Source organism: Peromyscus californicus, unplaced genomic scaffold, assembly GCF_007827085.1.
Source record: "Peromyscus californicus insignis strain IS unplaced genomic scaffold, ASM782708v3 Scaffold_7__1_contigs__length_154581171, whole genome shotgun sequence".
In the NCBI taxonomy this organism is placed as follows: Eukaryota; Metazoa; Chordata; class Mammalia; order Rodentia; family Cricetidae; genus Peromyscus; species Peromyscus californicus.
In genome coordinates this window covers 51,907,579-51,927,315 of record NW_026294595.1, presented here as the reverse complement: position 1 = coordinate 51,927,315, position 19,737 = coordinate 51,907,579, and the positions used below count along the sequence as shown (strand labels likewise).

Sequence of the window (19,737 nt, the reverse complement as noted above, 5' to 3'; positions counted from 1 at the left end):
TGATCTGGGACCTCAGGTACCTGTTCTTTTTCCAGACACACTCGTCTAGACCTTCAACGCCCCTCCTCTTTGTCCCCTCCACTCTTCTTTCGCTCAGAAGGACTGGGACACTCAGGATCAGTTTCTTTCCCCCGGCGAGACCTGGGAGAAGGGGGCGGGGGTTGTTCAGAAGCAAAGGAGGCAAAGGAAGACTAAGAGTCAAAGACCACTAAGAGTCATCGGAACAGCCATGCCCTGCAGTGATCTAAGGACCGCCAGCCTACACGGGCCGCAGAAGATACGCAGCCTGAATCCTCAGGCCAAAGGCATCGCTCGGAAGCACCAAACGCTGGGCGGGCCGGGTCACGTGACGGGGGCAGCGGCGCGCGCCGGCCGCGGCGCCCATTGGCTGGCGGCGGGAGCGCGGGGTTTGATGGGAAGGCATGGGCCGGGCCCAGCTCTCTATCAGTAGCTGCTGCTGCTGCCTGCTCTAGAGGCGGGCTACGCTGTGGCGACCCGGGCCTGCCGGAGCGGACGCCGGGGCCGGGCGGTTCCCACTTTCCTCAGGTAGGACGGTGAGCGGGGAGGGCCGCGTAGACGGAGGCGTTCCGGGCCGCGGGAAAGCAGTTCCCGGGTTCCTCGGCGCGCCGACCCGGGTGCCTCCTCCGCCCATGCCAAGTGGCCTAGGGCTCGGTGGCGGCTGGGGACACGCCGCGCGGGGCTGAGCCCCCGTCCACGGTTGCCACCTTCTCCCGTGGATTGCCCGGCACAGCGGCCCGAGCGGCGCCCGAGTGCACGAGACCCGGCTCAGCCTTGCCCCCAGGCCGGTGTTCTCCCGGCTGTGTTCTCAGGGATTCCGCGCAGTGGTTGTCCGAAGCTCGAACCCCTGGCCCCACCTGTGCTGAGCAGTGCCCGAAGGTCCCAGAAAGCACATTCCCTAGCTGAAATAGCCACCCCGAGAGTTCTCTGATCACCTACCTCCGCGTCCACTTGAGCTGGCCGGATGGGAAGAATTGAAAACTGTCAGTGTCATGCTGCTCAGACCGCGGTGTGGGCGTGGATTGTGAGCGACTTGGAGGAGCCACTCCACGACCATTGTCCTTATTTATTAGAAGGACAGCGGCCGGCCTGAGGGGTGGAGAGGAAGGACGAAGATGAGTGATGTTAGGGACAGCTGGGGCAAAGCAACTCCAAACGACATCAGTAGATTTAATCCTTTGATGATGTCTTTTCGGACGGAGAGTTCGGACTGGTGAATTTAAGTTTTGTGTGTGCAGTTGTAAGCAACACCTGTGACTCACTGAGTTTTCCATGTTCTGCTCTTCCTTTTTGGCTTCTGGTTTGTTGTGCTGAGAGTCTATTTTCGGTCTCAGTGGCCTCGGTCTCAGCGTTGACAAAATTGCCCAGAAGTGTAAAGAATTATGCGTAAATTTAGTGTCAGACATATGTTGAAGCTGGCAGCAGGACTAATCCCTAGTCCCCAAAAGTCTCCATAGTGCCTTCTTCGGGGAACGGAGTTGATTGTGAATACATTTTCTTAAACAAGATTGGCTCATTTAAACGTAGAGTTTTTAAAAAGTTCCTTGACGTCTATTGTCAGCACAGTAGTGCTATTAATAAACGTATATTGTGTTTATATGTTGGAAGAATGCAAGGTAGGACAGGTGACTGTCATGAAGGTATGATTTCATATAGAAGTCCCCCCTTTATTTGTGGCAGTCATCTCACACATCTAAAGTGCTTTTAGAGATGTGCTTCTTTTCATTTATTTTGGGCAATAAACCTGGTACAAGAGATTTCAGAATTGCCTGTTTGGATATTTGAAAGCGATTTTGAACAAGTTACATTGAATTCTAGATTGTGTAGTAACATGGAAGTGCTGTTGAAGATTGACTAGTTTATATTTAAGTTTGGAACTTAAGTTAAACACAAAACTCTTGCTATTTTCTATGAAGGCCTACAAGTTTATTATAATGAGAAGTGCCTGAAGAATATTGTTATTTATTTCCATGCTACAGTAAATGAGAAAAATATTTTCAGTAAAGATACAAACTTATTTTTAAACATTTTAAGTTATGAAATAAATGCTCATTTTTATAAAATGTTAGGCATGTGCTTCATTTAAATTTTACATGTGGGTTTTTTTTTGTAATAGCAGTAGTAATGGCTACAATTTATTAAACACTATGTGCTGAACATTGCTAAGTGATAAATAATTTCATTTAACTTATACAATTCCATGGAATATAAGTATTTTCACTGCTTTATAAACCAAGGCTTAGAGAGTTTATGTAATTTACCCAAGATCATATAGCTAGTATATAGCTCAACCATGTTTTGAATCATTATCCCATTGTTTTAATGTGATTTGAAATGAGTTGAGAATTTGAGAAAAACATTTAAGATTTTAAGTTCTGTCACTTAAACTTGAGTGTGAATAATAGAAAATACCATGTAATTTGGTAGGCATTGTTGCTTATGGAAAAACACGCTTTGGAGACTGAAGAGATGACTTAGAGGTTTGGAGCACCCACAGCCATCTGTAACTCTAGTGCTAGGGGATCTGGCGCCCTTTTCTGACCTCCCTGGGCTCGAGGCACACTTATGGTGCTCATATACATGCGAGCAAAACACTCATACAAATACAATTAAGTAAATCTTAAAAAAATAGAACACATTTAGATTTACTCAGTCCTTAAGGTCGTGCATGCTAAGTCCCATTGTGATATCAGTTGGAAAGAAATGGTACAGTTTGGAGACAAGCTGCTTGAGGTCTAGTTAATGGCAAGTGAGTGCTTTGTGCTTTAGAAGGAAATGCTAGAGTTACTTGGCAACAAAGTAGAGATGGATTAGAAAATGGCAATAACTACAGCAAGAGAAAATTTATTCTGAGTAATTACTGTATTATCAGGTACTGGAGTAAATAGTGTAGGCTGTGTTATTTAAGCCTTTCAGCATTTAAGAGGATTCTAACTATACCTCTTTTGCAGAAACAGAGAAATAGGGATGTTTAAGTAATTTAGTTGCTCATTGTTTCACAGTAAATGATGGGCAATCAGAATTGGCGTTAAGTTGTCTAGTTGGAAAGGACAGAAGTAGTGGGTGAGATAGAAAAATGAACTTAAAAGTATAGAAATATTTAATTTTTTTGTATTTCTTATCTATTAAAAACTATATGTGTATATCATTTATAGTAAATTAGCTTCTTTAATACTAGAATTTGATAGAAAAAATTTCTGAATCAATAAGGATTGACTCTTTGCTTATGAATATGAAAGCATGGATTTAATGACTGTCACTAACATTTCAGAGGGTAAATTTAAAAGCACAACTTCTTGCTTCAGGGAGACTAGAGACTAACCCATAGTTTGTTTCTTTAACACAAAACATTCTCCAAACAAATAATTGATATAAAAATAGATATTTATTATGAATTATGAGTATAGTTCATATACTCATTCAAAAGGTAATATACAGTAATGACTGTTTTAGGCCGTTGCTCTAAAAGTTCTAACTGGAGTCTTAGAAATTTAGCAAGCCATTTAACTCCTCTCTAATGCAGATTTTGGCACTTGTATTTAATCTGATAAGGGAATTGGGCTACCTGATACATTGCCATAAACACTGTCTCTTGTGTTTATAACTCATTCTCCACTTTAGCAACTCTGCTTATCAACTATTTGAGAAGATCCAAGGTGCTTTCCTATATTTTATTTCACTTGGTTTTTATTTTTATTTTTTACGGTGCTGAGAGTTGAGCCCAGGACTCCACATGTACTAGGCAAATGCTCTGCTTCTGACCTGTATCCTCAGCTATCTATATCTTATACATAGATATTCTAGCCTATATTGATATATTCCAGCCTACGCTATATAAGTATTCTCCATTTCTTATTTTATGCTGTTGGGAATAACCGTTGCATTAAAAAAATTCAAAACTAAAATGCAATGTTTGGTTTTGCTACTTAGTATCTTTGGAGCTTACCATATTACTTCTTCAGCCTCAGGGTCTTAGTTTGTGAAGTGGAGGGACAGTATCTAAATGATTGAGTTCTAGCAAACCATCTGTTTCAGGGCCCTTTAGAGATCTGGAGCCAAGTGAGTACCTGATGCTGTCATTGATTTTCAACAGTAAAAACCTGTCTAACCCAGGCAGGGCATGATGGTGCAAGTTTGTAATGCCATTGCTCAGGAGGCTGAGGCAGGAGGGGGAAGTTGAGGGTAGGCTAGACATGTAGGGAGACCCTGTCTCCAAAAACCCAACCAAAACAGAAAATTTGGTCTCAAGGTGTGATGGCTACACGCTTGACTTGGAAGGATGTAGTTCTTTTAGAAATGGAACTATGTAGTCCAGTTGTGCATGAAACACTGTCAGATATCACATGCTAGTTTCAAAAGAGCGGGGTGATGTGTAATTTGAGAATATCAAATTAAGTAGTTCATCTGAATTTCTTTCCTTCTACCTTGCTTGGTAACTATTTTTAGAATCTTAAGGTTTTAAGATTTGTTTAATATCTTGTCTCAGAAATGTATTCTTTTTGTTCATTAGAGCTCCAGAATACCTCACTGTCACATTTTAGAATTTTGAATACTGAGCTATTATTGCAGGGTTAATAATTGCCACTTATTTGTCATTTATAAAATTATGTTTGTATGTTTCAGATTGTCTTAGAACAGATAATATTTTTGTCCTGAAGAATCACTTTATACATGAAAGTGCTTTAAAATTAGGCATTCATTACTTTCCTAAGAAAAGAAACTCTTAAAATAGGTATGCCTTGAGCTAATTCTGATATATAAATAGTATTGAAGTTCTTACTGGGTGTTGATAATTATTTTTTATGGTTAAGATATGGGGGATATTGTAGATGTAACCAACGGTCTTATAAAATAAGAAACACAGAGCCAATTCAGAGAAGAAAGCCAAGAGGTCAGAGCTAAGAGCCTCACCCTTCCTGATTCAGGGATCCTCTCCAGCCAAGAGAGCTCTCCGAAAAGGACCTACTTCCTGTGTGTCTGTCTTTAAAGTCTTCCTGTTCTGCCTTCTCATTGGTTGTAAACCCAAACATGTGACTGCCTCGTCACTGCCTGAATGTACCGCCCTCCAGGTCCTTAAAGGCGTGCGCCACCGCCGCCACGCACTTGCTGTGACTCTAATAGCTCTGACCCCCAGACAACTTTATTTATTAACATACAATTAAAATCACATTTCAGTATAAGTAAAATACCACCACAGGATATACCTATGAAAATGAGTGTGTGTGTCCATATGTATAAATGAAGTAGCTTCACACAGATAAGCATATACTTGTAACCTGATAAAAACATGTCAATTTGAAGGTATAATTTTACCATTTCAACTTAAAAGAATAAGGAATTATATAATGATTATCTGTTAAATTGATTTATGATATTATCATTTCTGAGTCTTTATACAATGTTTGAGAATCATAGATAAACAAAGGGAATACAAAGTTAGCTGAAATGAAGGTTATCCAGCTTGAGGGTCTTAGAATTTTAGTAACACATGCTTAACTGGGCGTTGGACAGTAGTGTTTTTAGAAATAGGAACCAGGAGTCTGAAGGTAGAGGAACTTTAGGGCAGGTTTCTTATGTGCTATTGAACAAATCACTAACTCCGCTGTCATTGAGTTTTCTTGTCTCCAAGGTGATTTACACTAAAGGCTGTTCTGTGACAAACTATTGACATTGTTCACTTTAATTAACAAAGTAATTAAGGCTCAGACTATTGAAGGATTCATTCTTTTATAACAAGGATAACATAGAGAAACTACTTTAAAAAATAGAAAGTCTGTAGATATGTGTATACTTCTAAAGTGGTTTGTCATTAAAAATTTCCAACTCTGTTTTTACTTTTAAATATGTCCTCACTTTAAATATACCAGTGGCTATCTGGATGCAAGTTTCATTTAAGTGGAGGCTAACAAATACTTTATGGTATTTTAATGTAGTATTACAACCTAAAAATTTTAGAGAGAATGTGCTGGGTATTTAACTTAAAAGTTTAAAATATTTGCTTTGTTTCTAGCTGTGACTTCTTTTGGACAACCAATGATATTTATTATTGTGCCAAGTTTCTACAGATAAAAGATGGGTGGATTATTTTCTCGATGGAGGGTAAGAAAACATATTTTCTGTATTGCAAGTTTTCAAATCTAACATAAAAATGCTACATAAGTTTTTTTGTAAAGGTCTCCTTTGGGATTTACTTCTCAGTGAGTTTAATGTTTTATATTTAATTTTATTTAACTCCATTTAGAGTTACTTCTTTGCACATTATTTTGGTAGCTCTGTATATTTTATGGGTATCTAATGTCTCTAGTAATTCATTTTTATTTATGTATCTTATGCAAGTAGTTTTCTTCTCATCTTGCCCAAGTTCCAAGTTTATTTTAAAAGTAGTTGAATTTAAAAGTTTTATATTTATGGTTTTTAGAGACTCTATAATCTATTTATTAACTTACTTATCTGTTTATTTAATTACTTATTTTGGAGATAGGGTTTCACTGTGTAGCCGTGAACTCACGGAAATTTGCCCTGCCTCTGCTTTCCTAGTTCTGGGACTTAAGGAATTGTAATTTTTTTTTTAGCATGTCAGATAAATTTGCTGGTGTCACACTGAATATGCTTTTAAGTGTTATAGGTTGAACAAAATTAAAAATGAAGATTTTATTAGTTAAGCCTTTAGAGAAAGTATCTCAAATTTAGAGATATAAAATATAAATTATATTGATAAATATTCTTCTATTGTAAGAAGAGATAATATAGTCTAGGACAAACTAATTTCCTTATTTTTTTTCTTATTCCTTATCATACTAATAAAGACTAGTGATGATTTAGCCTTTGGCTTGTTAGATTAATCCATATTTTAGATTTGTGTTAAATTGACTTCCTCTTTTTAAAAAATCCACAGGTAAAATTGTATGTATTTATCATATGCAACATGATGTTTTAAAGTATGTACATTACATTACATTACATTGTTTGATCTAGCTAATTAACATAAGCATTAGTTCACATAATTACACTTTTTTGTGGTGAAAAAAATAACATTCCCTCTATTAGCATTTTTCAGGAATATAGTATGTGAGGACTAGAGAGATGGTTAAGGGTTTAAGAGCACCTGTTGCTCTTGCAAAGAGCCTGAGTTCAGTCCCCAGTACCCCAATCCAGTTATTCCAACTGCCTGGAGCTCCAGTTTCAGGGATGTGGCACTTCTGGCTTGACACCTGTACTCATGTGTGTACACACAGGCACACATGTGTATGTGCATACCTAAAACTGAAATAAACTTTTTTGAGAAAGCTCAGAAAAAGATATAGTATATCACTATAAGCTGTAGTCATCATGCTGTATGGATCTGTAGAATTTATTCTAGATGTAGTTTTGTATCCTTTGACCCCTAATCTTTCAACCCTCTAGCTCTCTACCTCCAATTTCCCTAGACTGGTAACTTTTTACTTCCTTTTTCTGTGGGATCAACTTTTTTTCATTCAATAGATGGATGAAATGACTCTTCTTTAAAAACCTATGACAGACTGAAAAATCTTATTATTCCTTTGTTTTTCTTATTTGGTTGAATTATATGAACTTCCAGTATTCTGCTTTGACATACAAAAATGGCAGTTTTGTGTGGTTCAACCTTATGTTAACAACTCTTGTAGGGACTATAGTGTAGCTGGAGTTTTCTTCAGTTCTGTCCAGGCCTGCAACCGCTCAGACCCAAATAAACACACAGAGGCTTATATTAATTAAAACTTTATGGCCTAATGGCTCAGGCTTCTTGCTAGCTAGGTCTTACATCTTAAATTAACCCATTTCTATAAATCTATACCTTGCCACGTGGCTCATGGCTTACCAGTATCTTTACATCTTGCTTCTCATGGCGGCAGCTGGCAGTGTCTCCTCACTCTTCCTTCCTGTTCCCAGAATTCTCCTCTCTGCTTATCCCACCTATACTATGCTTCCTGCCTGGCTACTGGCCAATTAGCATTTTATTTATCAATCAATCAAAGCAACACATTCACAACAGGATAAGCAGAGAGGAGAATTCTGGGAACAGGAAGGAAGAGTGAGGAGAAGCCAGCCCGCTGTCCAGGGAGCAGCATGTAATGGCACACAGTAAAGCCACGGAAAATGTGGCAATTTATAGATGAACAGAAATGGGCTGAGTTTAAGTGTTGGAGCTAGTCAGTGGTAGGCCTGAGCTAATGGCCAAGCAGTTTTAATTAATATAAGCCTGTGTGTGTTTACTTGGATCTGAGTGGTTACAGGACCAGGTGGGACACAGGAATTTTATAAGTGGCTGTGGGACCTTGATGCCAGGCAAGCACAGAAAAACTTTCAGCTACACTATTGGATTAAAATTTGTTATTGTCTTGATAAATGTTTTCTCAATTGTTATTTGAACCATTCTGGCTTATGTAAAAATACCTTTGGCAAATAATCTCTATTATAAATTATTATTAGATACTCTTTAAAAATCTAATCTTTACAAAGCTGTGTACTTGCGGCTGAAGAGATGGCTCAAAGGTTAAGAGCACTGGTTGCTCTTCCAGAGGACCTTGGCTCAATTTCTAGCACCTATATGGTGGCTCACAACTGTCTATAACTTCAATTCCAGGAGATCCAGTGCCCCTTCTGACCTCTTTGGGCACCATGGATGCATGTGTATACAGACATACATGCAGGCACACACCTATACATATTTAAAACAAGACAAACAAACAAGCAAGCAAACAGCCCTCCCAAACTGTACTTTAGGAATCAGAAGGAACTTGGAGCCTACAGATTTTGACCTCCGGAGCCCTTGTTGTGTGTCAGTGATGCAGTCAGTTAGTGTGGTGCTTACACAGAGCCCAAGGTGAACTTTCAGCGTTGTTGAATTAGACTGAAGGTAGGCTGTGAATATTTTGGTGTATGAATCCCTTTGGATGAAAATTTATTTCTCTATATAAAAGTCTGTTCTGTTGAGGTTAAGAATGGTAAAAGTAGAGCTATCACAGTTGAAAGATTTAGAAAAAGGGTTATTTTAAGAATCCTACCTGGGCAGTGATGGCGCATGTCTTCAATCTTAGCACTTTGGAGGCGGAGGCAGGCGGATCTCTGTGAGTTCAAGGCTAGCCTAGTCTACAGAGCGAGTTCCAGGACAGTCAAGCCTACACAAAGAAACTGTCTTGAAAAACAAAAATCCTACATAGATTTAGTAATTATAATTTTTATAATTTTCCAATTTTAGTTAAAACAGGTAGACATATAGCTTGATAACACTGAGAAGCCTAGTTGTGAAATAAAATGTTTTAATGACTATAAATCCAAGTGTTTTTAGTAACAAGTTTTAATGCATGTCTTATTTCTGTTTCTAAAACAGGCAAAACCTTCAACAGTAGAAGTTCTAGAAAATATAGATAAGGTATGTTTGTTGACTCTAAAGTATTTTAATTTAATATTTTAGTAATTTTATATTAGAGAAGAGATATGAGAACTTAAAAGATATTATAGAGGAATCCTGAGATCTTTAGTGTTACATGATCTCAAAAAAAAAAAAAAATCTGGTCTCTTAGTGACTTAAGAAGCCTGTATCAGGTAATAGAATATCAAGTAATAGAACCCAATAGAATGCAATTAGAGCTAGCATGGTGTAAGTCAATGTGACAGATAGCATAATAAAGGTTGCAGGCTACTGTGCAACTTTTATCAGTCTATAGATTTGACATTTTTCTCTTATTTAAAAAGTGATTTTTTTCCCCCTAGGACTATAGGGAATAGTGAATAGACTGAAATGGTGCAGTTTCAGCCACTGTTTTGATTTTTTTGTTGTTTGTTTGTTTTTGGAGACACTCTCACTGTATTATTCTGCCTGTCTGGCCTAGAACTGACTATTTAGACCAGGCCAGCCTCAAACTTGGAGAAATCTGCCTGCCTCTGCCTCCCGTGTACCAGGATTAAAGGTGTATACCACCATACCTGGCCCTACATTGTTATAATTTTTATTCTTTTTTTTTTCTTGCCAGATTTTTAAAGTCCATATATAGAGAATTAGTTTTTTTTTTCACTCAATAAGTATTTGCTGATATCTGTTTCATTTCTCCAGTTTTTACTAATTTGATAGATTAAAAATAATATTTAAGTTTAAAAAATAATTTGTTGGGAAAGGCTTATTTAGTTTTTAACTTCATTTTTAGTTTTCCTTTCCTTATGTTTGCTTTGAAATATTAGAGCATTGAATTTCATTGAATTTTAGGAATCTTATCTGATCTTTCTGTCATGTTAGTTCTTTCATTTTAATTTTTAAATGATTTATGAGATTTAATAATATGGAATACTTCTCTCTTAACAGGAAATTGAAGCACTGGAAGAATTTAGAGAAAAAAATCAGAGATTGCAGAAATTATGGGTTGGAAGATTAATTATCTATTCTTCAGTTCTTTATCTGTTTACATGCTTAATTGTGTACTTGTGGTATCTTCCTGATGAATTTACAGCAAGACTTGCCATGACACTCCCATTTTTTGCTTTTCCTTTTATGTAAGTATTCTCTTTGCTGATCTTTTCCTTTTCTGACAAGATACTTTTAGTATATTCATTCTCTTATTATTATAAAATATTAATGTCTTAGATTGAATAAATTTGGATTATTTCTGAAGTTTGATAACTTAAAAAAGTTGTAGTATAATTTCTATTCTATAGCCCAAAGAGTATATCTTAGGGATATTACCATTGTTACTAGTCATATTTTATAGTTTTCTGATAGGTGGCTGTGGTTCCTGTAGGCCAGTGTTCTCAACCTGTGGCTAGCGACCCCTTCAGAGGTCAAATGACCCTTTCACAGGGGTTGCATATCAGATATCCTGTATATTACAGTTCATAACAGTAGCAAAATTATAGTTACGAAGTAGCAACGAAAATAATTTTATAGTTGGGGATCACCACAACATGAGAAATGGTATTAAAGGGTCACAGCATTAGGAAGGCTGAGAACCACTGCTATAGGCATTGGGCATGGTATATGGTGTATGGAGTATGGTGATGAGTATGGAGCGTTTGTAAAACTGAAATAATGTGTCCAAATGCTTCTAAGTGTGTATCTTTCATCCTAACTCCTCTCTTTTTAATTATTGCTATAAGCTAATCATTCCTTCTTAAGTATTTCGTAATCTGGCACTTTATAGGAGGTGTATTTCAGCTGAGGATTTTGGGAAACAAGAAGTCTTTTCATTTAATTAGCAAACATTTATAAATAACAATTGTGTAGACATTGGGTTTTAATAGTATATGGTGAACAAAATTGGAAAATTATTGGCTATAAATTTTAGGCTATGTATATTATGTAATAAATATGATTAATGTTATGACAGAGTAATACAAAATGCTATGGGAACATTTAACAGGGGCCCTAACCCAGGCTTAGTGTGGGGACAGGGTTCTAGAAAGAATCTTGGTTGTGTTTTCCATTGTTCTCAATTTACGCAGCTTAAAACAGCACTCATTCATTATATCAGAGCTCTGAAGTTCAGAAACTCAGGCAGATCAACTGGGTCTTTGCTTAGACTCTCATAGGCCTGAGTCTCCAGAGATCAGACAGCAGTCTACTTGGAGTCTCTGGTGGGAGAAACAGCAGACTTAGATTGTTGATCAACTTCTGAATCTCTGATTTATGTGGGTAATCCATGATAACCTCCCACTTAAAATCAATAACTTTGATTATATCTGCACAGTTCCTTCACAGCACTTGTCTAGATTACTGTGTTATTTATTATATCACCCAAGGCTGCATTGGGAGGAAGGATTTCTGTGGAATTGTTTATTCCAAACTCCTGTAAAATTGATGTTTAATTTGAGGCTTGCAGAGTGGATATGTGTAAGGTGGTGTGACATGGCAGCAAGAGGAGTTGTAGCCATGACTGAAGGAGCATGGTCACATTGCATCTGCAGTTGGGAAGCAGAGTGAGGTGAATGCTGTTGCTACATTTGCATTTACCTTTTTATTAATCTGGGACCCAGCCCACAGCACGAGTCTGTCCACATGCAGTGTAGCTTTTCCTGCTTTAGGTAAGCCTCTCCGACATGTCCAGATGTCTTTCTCCTAAGTGATTCTAAATCCAGCCAAACTGACAAGATTAACCACCACATCATTATAGCCACTGAGAGTGGAGCTCTAATAATTAGAAGGAAGTAAGAGTGGATCTAGAGTAGGAAGCTAGAAGGATATTATAGTTGATAAAGAGAAATGATGAATGCTTTGTATTGGGTGGGTGGGAGAAGAGCAGATGGATTGAACGAAATTGATAGATTGGAGATTTAGAAAGTAGAATTGAGAGACTTTTGGTGATTGGTTTATTATGGGGTGAAGAGGAGGAATCGTTTCAAGGGTAAAATTCAGTTTTATAGTTTGGGATGTTTAAGAGTATTATCATTCATCAAAATAGTGAACAACGTGAGTAGGAGCAGGTTTGGTGAACCACTGTATTTTCCAATTGGAGCTGTCAAATGGATGGTTAAGTATGAGTATGAAACTTAGAGAAAAATCTAATAGGAGATAAAAATTTAGGATTTTGTAGCTTATAAATGTTAATGGAAGTCAGACCTGTAATCCCAGCTAGTTGGGGGACTGAGTCAGGAGGATCACAAGGTCAAGGCCTGCCTAAACTATAGGGAGAGTTGAGTTAGGCTGTGCAACCTACTGAGACCCTGTCTCAGAAATAGAAAGTACAGAAGGTATTCGGGAGCTATAGCTTATTGGTCGAACATTTGCTAGCGTATGTGAGGCTCTGGGTTCAAGTCCTAGTAACACACACACACACACACACACACACACACACACACACACACACACACAGACACACACACACACACACACACACAAATTTACCAAAGCCATCATCTCTTTATAAGTATTAGGCATCTGCAATGTGTTAGGTAGTGGTCTAGACCATAATAATGGGAAAAGTAGTGGTAAGAGTCTACTTTCATGGACCTTGAATTCATCTGTGATTGGCAGATGAAAAATAGAGACAAGTTAACAAAGACATAGTTAATTTGGAGAGAAATATGTGCAATGAAGGAAGTCAAATGATGTGATTAAAAAAAGGTTTCCTGAGGAAGGTCCTGGTCCTGGGAGACCTTCTTTTAGGAAGTGGTGTGAATTGAAGAACAAGTATGGAAAAAGTTTGTGAAAGACTATATGCAGCATATAGTGGCACATACACCTACAAAGTTACATATGAAGGATTATTTCCAAAATATTAGTGGTAATTCTTTCTAATGGTAGAATTTTAAGTAGTTCTTTTTGCTGGGGGATGTCTTTCTGTACTCTGTGAATATATGTTGTTCCCATTGGTTAATAAATAAGCTGCTTTGGCCTATGGCAAGGCAGCTTAGAGGCAGGTGGGAAATCCAAGGAGAGAGACAGCAAAGAGAAAGGTGGAGTCTGGAGAGACTCAAGCCAGCCACCGAAGGAGCAACATGTAACGGGATGCAGGTAATGCCACGGAATAGAATACAAAACAAAGATTGATAGAAATAGGTTAATTTAAGATATAAGAGCTAGCTAGCAAGAGCCTGCCATAGGCCATACAGTTTGTAAATAATATTAAGCGCCTGAATGATTATTTTATAAGTGGTTGCAAGACCATAGGGCTGGGCAGGACTGAAGAAAACTTCTGGCTACATCTTTTATTCTGTGTTTTCTGGTAGTGTTTGAATTTTTTTACATCAGTGTATACTTTACATTGTAAAAAAAGCAAAGTCCAGTAGCTGAGGGACGATGTTTCTAAAATAGTAAACAGAAAATGTGTAGACTGTGAACTTGAGTATATACCTATGTGAGGGGCAAAGATGACAGGCATGTTTGGAATGTGTGGAGAGAAAAATGCTGTGAAGTGAGCTTGGAGGATCAGGCAAGGTCCAGGTCATGGAAGATCAAAGCTGGGAGTAAGTCTTTCATAGTAGTTGAAATGGGAAGCTTCTATAGTGGAAGAATAGCATGATAGAAACTACATTTAGAGGGTCACAGATATGCTGTCATATGGAGTTCGGGTAAGAGGAGAGGACAAAAGTCAGATACTTAGGAAGCTGCTACACAAGTTCTTTTGTTAGCTTTTATTTTTGAGAGTGGCAGTGGCTGGCCTGGAACTCACTGTGTACACCAGGCTGGCCTCAAACCCACAGAGATCTGCTTGTTTTTGCCTCCTGAGTGCCAGGATTAAATGCTTACACCACCATGCTTGGTTTAGTAAATTTAATCTAAAGATAAAGATGGATTGGACTGCTCAGTAACACCAGAAATTACTAGATGACTTTGAAATGTTTTGGAAGTTAAAGTTGATACAATATGATAGGAGAAAATGGGATATAGAAAAAGAAGGTATTTCAGGTTTTGGTTTAGTCTTTAGTGAGGGACATATTTCTAAATTTGAACTTCCAAACTTAAGATAATTAACTTTGCATGTGCAAAGGCGAACACATTTATTTCTATGTTCATATATGAGAACTGAAATTGAGCTCATGTGTAACATTGAAGTTAATTTTCTGGGCATTGGCTGTGGGGCCTCCTCATGTACTAGGCTAGATCTGTCTCTGAGCTGTGCTGCCAGCCTCGCTCTTAGCTTATTTATTTCCCTTCTTTTTAGAAATCTTTTGGATTTTTTTAAAATTCCAAAGTAGATGAGCTTATAATGCTGAGCTCTTTTACATTGTTTCCTTTCTATTTTTCATAAAAATCAGGGAGAAAATAATATTAAAAATATGAGATAAGCTGGGCGGCAGTGGTGCATACCTTTAATCCCAGCACTCGGGAGGCAGAAGCAGGTGGATCTCTGAGTTCGAGGCCAGCCTGGTCTACAGAGCGAGTTCCAGGAAAGGCTCCAAAGCTATACAGAGAAACACTGTCTCAAAAAAAAAAAAAAGTTGATTTAAATATTTTCATAACACTAGGAAAAATACTCCTACTTGACATTCAATTCTATAGAGCAGTTGATTTTCTGATTAAAAAAGGTAAGTTATAAATGCCCAATAGAGAACTCTGTTAACTCCAATTGCTGCCCCAAATTGTGCTTTGCTGAATCTGTCACTAAATCATGAGAATTACTTTTGAGACAAATAAATCACTTTATCATAATAATTATAGTCATTATCATTGCTGACACTGGGGATGGAACCCCAAGCATCAGTTAATTTCCACTGTGTAGCTGGGGAGTTTTCTCTCCGGGCCCCACTGAGCCCCGGCAGTCCGACAAAACACACAGACGCTTATATTATTTAAACTGTTTGGCCTAATGGCTCAGGCTTCTAGCTATCTAGTTCTTATATCTTAAATTAACCCATTTTTATAAATCTATGCCTTGCCACATGGCTCGTGGCTTACTGGCATCTTCACATGCTCCTTGTCATGGTGGCGGCTGGTAGTGTCTCCCTCTGCCTTCCTGTTCTCTCAATTCTCCTCTCTGTTAGTCCCATCTATACTTCCTGCCTGGCCACTGGCCAATCAGTGTTTTGTTTATTGACCAATCAGAGCAGAGCACATTTGACATACAGACCATCCCACAGCACCACTGAGCTATATTCTTCACCTGAATCATTTTTAAAAGTAGAAAAACTTTACTAAGTGTTCCAGAATTGCCCTTGGTGGTAGAGTATCAATGCTCTGTAGCTGGAGTTTTCTCTAGTCCCACCCGGGCCCGCAGCCACTCAGACCCAAATAAACACTCAGAGACTTATATTAATTAAAACTGTATGACCTAATGGCTCAAGCTTCTTGCTAGCTAGATCTTACATCTTAAATTAACCCATTTCTATAAATCTATACCTTGCCACGTGGCTTGTGGCTTACCAGTATCTTTACATCTTGCTTCTTCAGTGTCTGGCTGGCAACTCCTTACCCTGCCTTCCTATTCCCAGAATTCTCCTCTCTCTTTGTCCTGCCTATACTTCCTGCCTGGCTACTGGCCAATCAGCACTTTATTTATTAACCAATCAAAGCAACACATTCACAACATACAGAGCGATATCCACAACAATGCTCTATATAAGATGCTTTGAGAATTTACTTCATCTTCATGTTGTTATATAATGTGGATGAACTTTAGATTCCATTATTGTTTTCTAGAACATAGATGTTAAGTGAATATTCATATTTTTTCCATTCTTTTTGAAATTTAAACACTCCTTTTTTACTGCTGAGTAAATCCAAGTGCGTATACATGCCAAACAAATGTTCTACTACTGGGATATATTCCCATCATAAGGTTTAACCTGCCCTTCTCCTCCTCTGCCCAGTGCTAAGGCTCAAACCTCAGGGCTTCACACATACTAGGCAAGTATTCTGCCACTGAACCACCCTCTAGCCTCACTAAATTCTAATCAAAATGCAGCATTTGTTTCATAGACATTAGGCTTTTCCACAGGGAAGGAAGGTTTGGGTATACTTAAACATTTTTACTTCTGCAGATATCTATTACTTTTGGAATTGATTGTTCTGTTTTCTTTGAATCAGCATTTCAGTACCTAGTCTAGGGTGGCCTCCAGCTGATAATCCTCATGCTGGGATTATTGGTGTGTTTTACATGGCTGTCTGAGTTGCCTATACAGACACAGACATATATGCACATGCATACATAATACTTTTTTGTTTGTTTGTTTTTAGTGGTGCTAGGGATTGTATGTGTTAGGCAAGCATTCTATCTGAGCTACAGCCTTAAACCTTCTTTAGCTTTTATTTTGAGATAGGGTCTTGCACAAGGCTGGCTTTGAAGTTACTCTGTAGCTTGGACAAGGATTGGAACTTTTGACTTTCCTATGTCAGTCTCCTGAGTGGCTGCATTAAAGGGCCTGCTCTACCAGGCCTGCTTGTTGTATGTGTGTTGTGTTATGTGAGTGTGTCCTCCCTCCCCCTTTAATTTTATGTGGTGTTTAAGATCAAACCCAGGGCTTCATACATACTAGGTAAATAGTCAATAAACTGCATTGAACTCTAGTTCGTTCATTTTAAAGTGAACAATTTTAAGTGTCTTGTGTGTGTATGTGGTCATTAAATCCTCCCTCCTTCCCTCTTTTCCCTCCCTCCCTCCCTCCCTGTTCTTCCTTCCTTTCCTTCCTTCCGTCTTTCCACACAAACCCACAGGTGTGGAGGTCAGAGAACAACGTGAAGGAATTGATTCTCTCCTTCCACCATGTGGGGCCCTGAGGATATACTCAGGTCCTTAGGCTTGATGCCAAACTCCTTTCCCCATCTAAGGGTCCTGTAACAGTTGTTTTTTCTTTCCTTTTCTTTTTTTTTTAACAGAAGTTTAAAATTTTTTTTTGGTGAGATGCTGTTTGTCAGTTTTCTTTTTATGAATCTTGATTTTCTTGTCAAGTTTAAGAACCTCTTGCTTAATTATATGCCCCGAAGATTTCCTTCTGTGTTTTTTTCTAAGCCTTTTAAAAGAAATATATTGTACTTGTTTGTAATGTACTTCGATGGTATTGTTCGAAGTCCCCCCAACCCAGATGCTGCCTAGTGGGCAAATTTCTAGAAAGGAACTGTACCTTCAAAAACTATTTTAATAGATCTTTTAAAAGTATAGGCCGGGCGGTGGTGGCGCACGCCTTTAATCCCAGCACTCGGGAGGCAGAGCCAGGCGGATCTCTGTGAGTTCAAGGCCAGCCTGGACTACCAAGTGAGTTCCAGGAAAGGCGCAAAGCTACACAGAGAAACCCTGTCTCGAAAAACCAAAAAGTATAGTATGCACATCTTTAAAGAAACATTATTTATACAACTAATTTTTGGTAGTAAAATTAAAAAGAAAAGTGACTGTCTCTAGTTAAGTCTTTCTTTTTGTCATATTAACATATGCACTTTCTATTTTATTTGTCCCTGGTGTGTGTCTGTTCATAATTTTCAGTCTGAGAAAACAGTTTGAAAGTTAGTTCATGTTAAGGACTAGATTTTAGAAATCTTATGATCCTGTATACCAGTCTCTTTTTGAATTTCTGGTTTAAAGTTTAGTGCACTTTGCTGATAAGAAGTTAATTTTAGTTTTGAAATATAATATACTTTTTTTTAGTTTTATAAAAAAGACATCCATATATTTTGTTTACTTTATTTTGTGCCATTATTTGTGGGAGATTTGTGTGGGATGAATGGAATATCTTCACCTGTGTTCTAGACTGACTAGAATTTTCCTTACTATCTAGGCTTTTGTATGAAGTGTTTGTATCTTTTCCTTGCCAGTGAAGTTAGGCAACTGCATTTTTCTCACAGGGCTGAATCTCTTTTCTCCCTCTTTGTCATAGAAACAATGCTCTTTGTAAATGCAATATTTCTGGATAATTTCTATTTAATCTCTGCCTTTTCTGTTTTTTGTTTTTTTCCAAGATAGGGTTTCTCTGTGTAGCCCTGGCTGTCCTGGAAGTCGCTCTGTAGACCAGGCTGGCCTCAAACTCACAGAGATCCGCCTGCCTCTGCCTCCCAAGTGCTGGGATTAAAGGCATGTGCCACTGTCGCCTGACTGTTCTTGTTTATGACTGAAAAAATTCCATTGTGTGTGTATGCCACATTTTTTTTATTTCTCTACTGATGATCATTTAGGTATTGATTCTACAATTTAGTTATTGTGAATAGTGTTATGATAAACACTGATAGGCAGGTATCTCTGTTGTGTTGGCCTGGAGACCTTCTAGTAAATACCTTGGATTGATAGACCTGTGTCTTAGGGTAGATCTGTTGGCAGATTTTTCAGGAACTTCCATGATAGCTTACATGGCTGGATTAGCTCACATGCCCACCAGCAGCATATATAAGGGTTCCCTTTTATCTGTGTGTTTGCCAGAGCATTTGTTGTTCTCTTAATGACTGTCAGTCTGACTGGTATGAGAAGTGGAATCTCAGCATAGTTTTAATTTGCATTTCTTTGGTAGCTAGTGAGGTTGAACATTTTCCATGTTTATTGGCCATTTAATTGGGGTGATGGCTTACAGTTTCAGAGGTTCAGTCCATTATCATCATGACAGAGAGCATGGCAGTGTGTAGGCAGACGTGCTGGAGCTGCGAGTGCTACATCTTGCAGGAAACAGGAAGTCAACTGACTGTCACACTGAGGGAAGCTTGAGGAAAAAGACCCCAAAGCCTGCCCCCACAGTGATACACTTCCTCAACAAGGCCACACCTCCTAATAGTGCCACTCCCTTTGGGGGCCATTTTCTTTCAAACCACCACACCCATCTATTGATTTGGTGGTTTGACTTCTTGTTGTTTTGATGTTTGAGTTCTTTGTATATTCTACATGCTGATCTTCTGTCAGATGCATAATTAGGCACCATTTCCCTCTCATTCTGTGCGCTGTCTTTTTCACTTAATTGTTTTTCTTTGCTGTACTGCAGCTTCACTTTCCCAAGATCCCAATAGTCAATTGTTAGCATTATTTCTTTGATACTGGAATCCCATTGAGAAAGTCTTTGCCTTTGTCTGTATATTGAAGTGTTTTCCCTTCTTTTTTTCTTAATAGTTTCAGAGTTTTAGGTCTTACAAAGATTGCTGAACCATTTGGAGTTGATTTTTAAAAAGACTTCGTGTGTGTGTGTGTGTGTGTGTGTGTGTGTGTGTGTGTGTGTGTACGTGTACGTATATACGTACGTATGAGAGTGTGCCCGTGGCTAAGAAGGCCCGAGGATTTTGGATTCCTTGGAGATGTTTGTGAAGTGCCTGGTAGGGGTGCTTTGATTGGAACTCCTGTCCTCATGATAGAGCAACAGGCGCAG

The 19,737-nt window shown here is 38.4% G+C and overlaps 1 protein-coding gene across 2 annotated transcripts in view; it reads left to right on the top strand.

Moving 5' to 3' along the window:
- Positions 1–413: 413 nt before the first annotated feature.
- Lnpk (lunapark, ER junction formation factor) overlaps positions 414–19,737 on the top strand; it is a 65,027-nt gene continuing 45,703 nt past the window's right edge. For both annotated transcript variants that reach the window (XM_052722841.1, XM_052722842.1), the window contains exons 1-4: positions 414–546; positions 6,029–6,117; positions 9,371–9,412; positions 10,340–10,527. In XM_052722841.1, the coding sequence (XP_052578801.1) occupies positions 6,091–6,117; positions 9,371–9,412; positions 10,340–10,527 (257 nt within the window). In that variant the 5' untranslated portion in view covers positions 414–546; positions 6,029–6,090. The remainder of the gene's footprint in view (positions 547–6,028; positions 6,118–9,370; positions 9,413–10,339; positions 10,528–19,737) is intronic.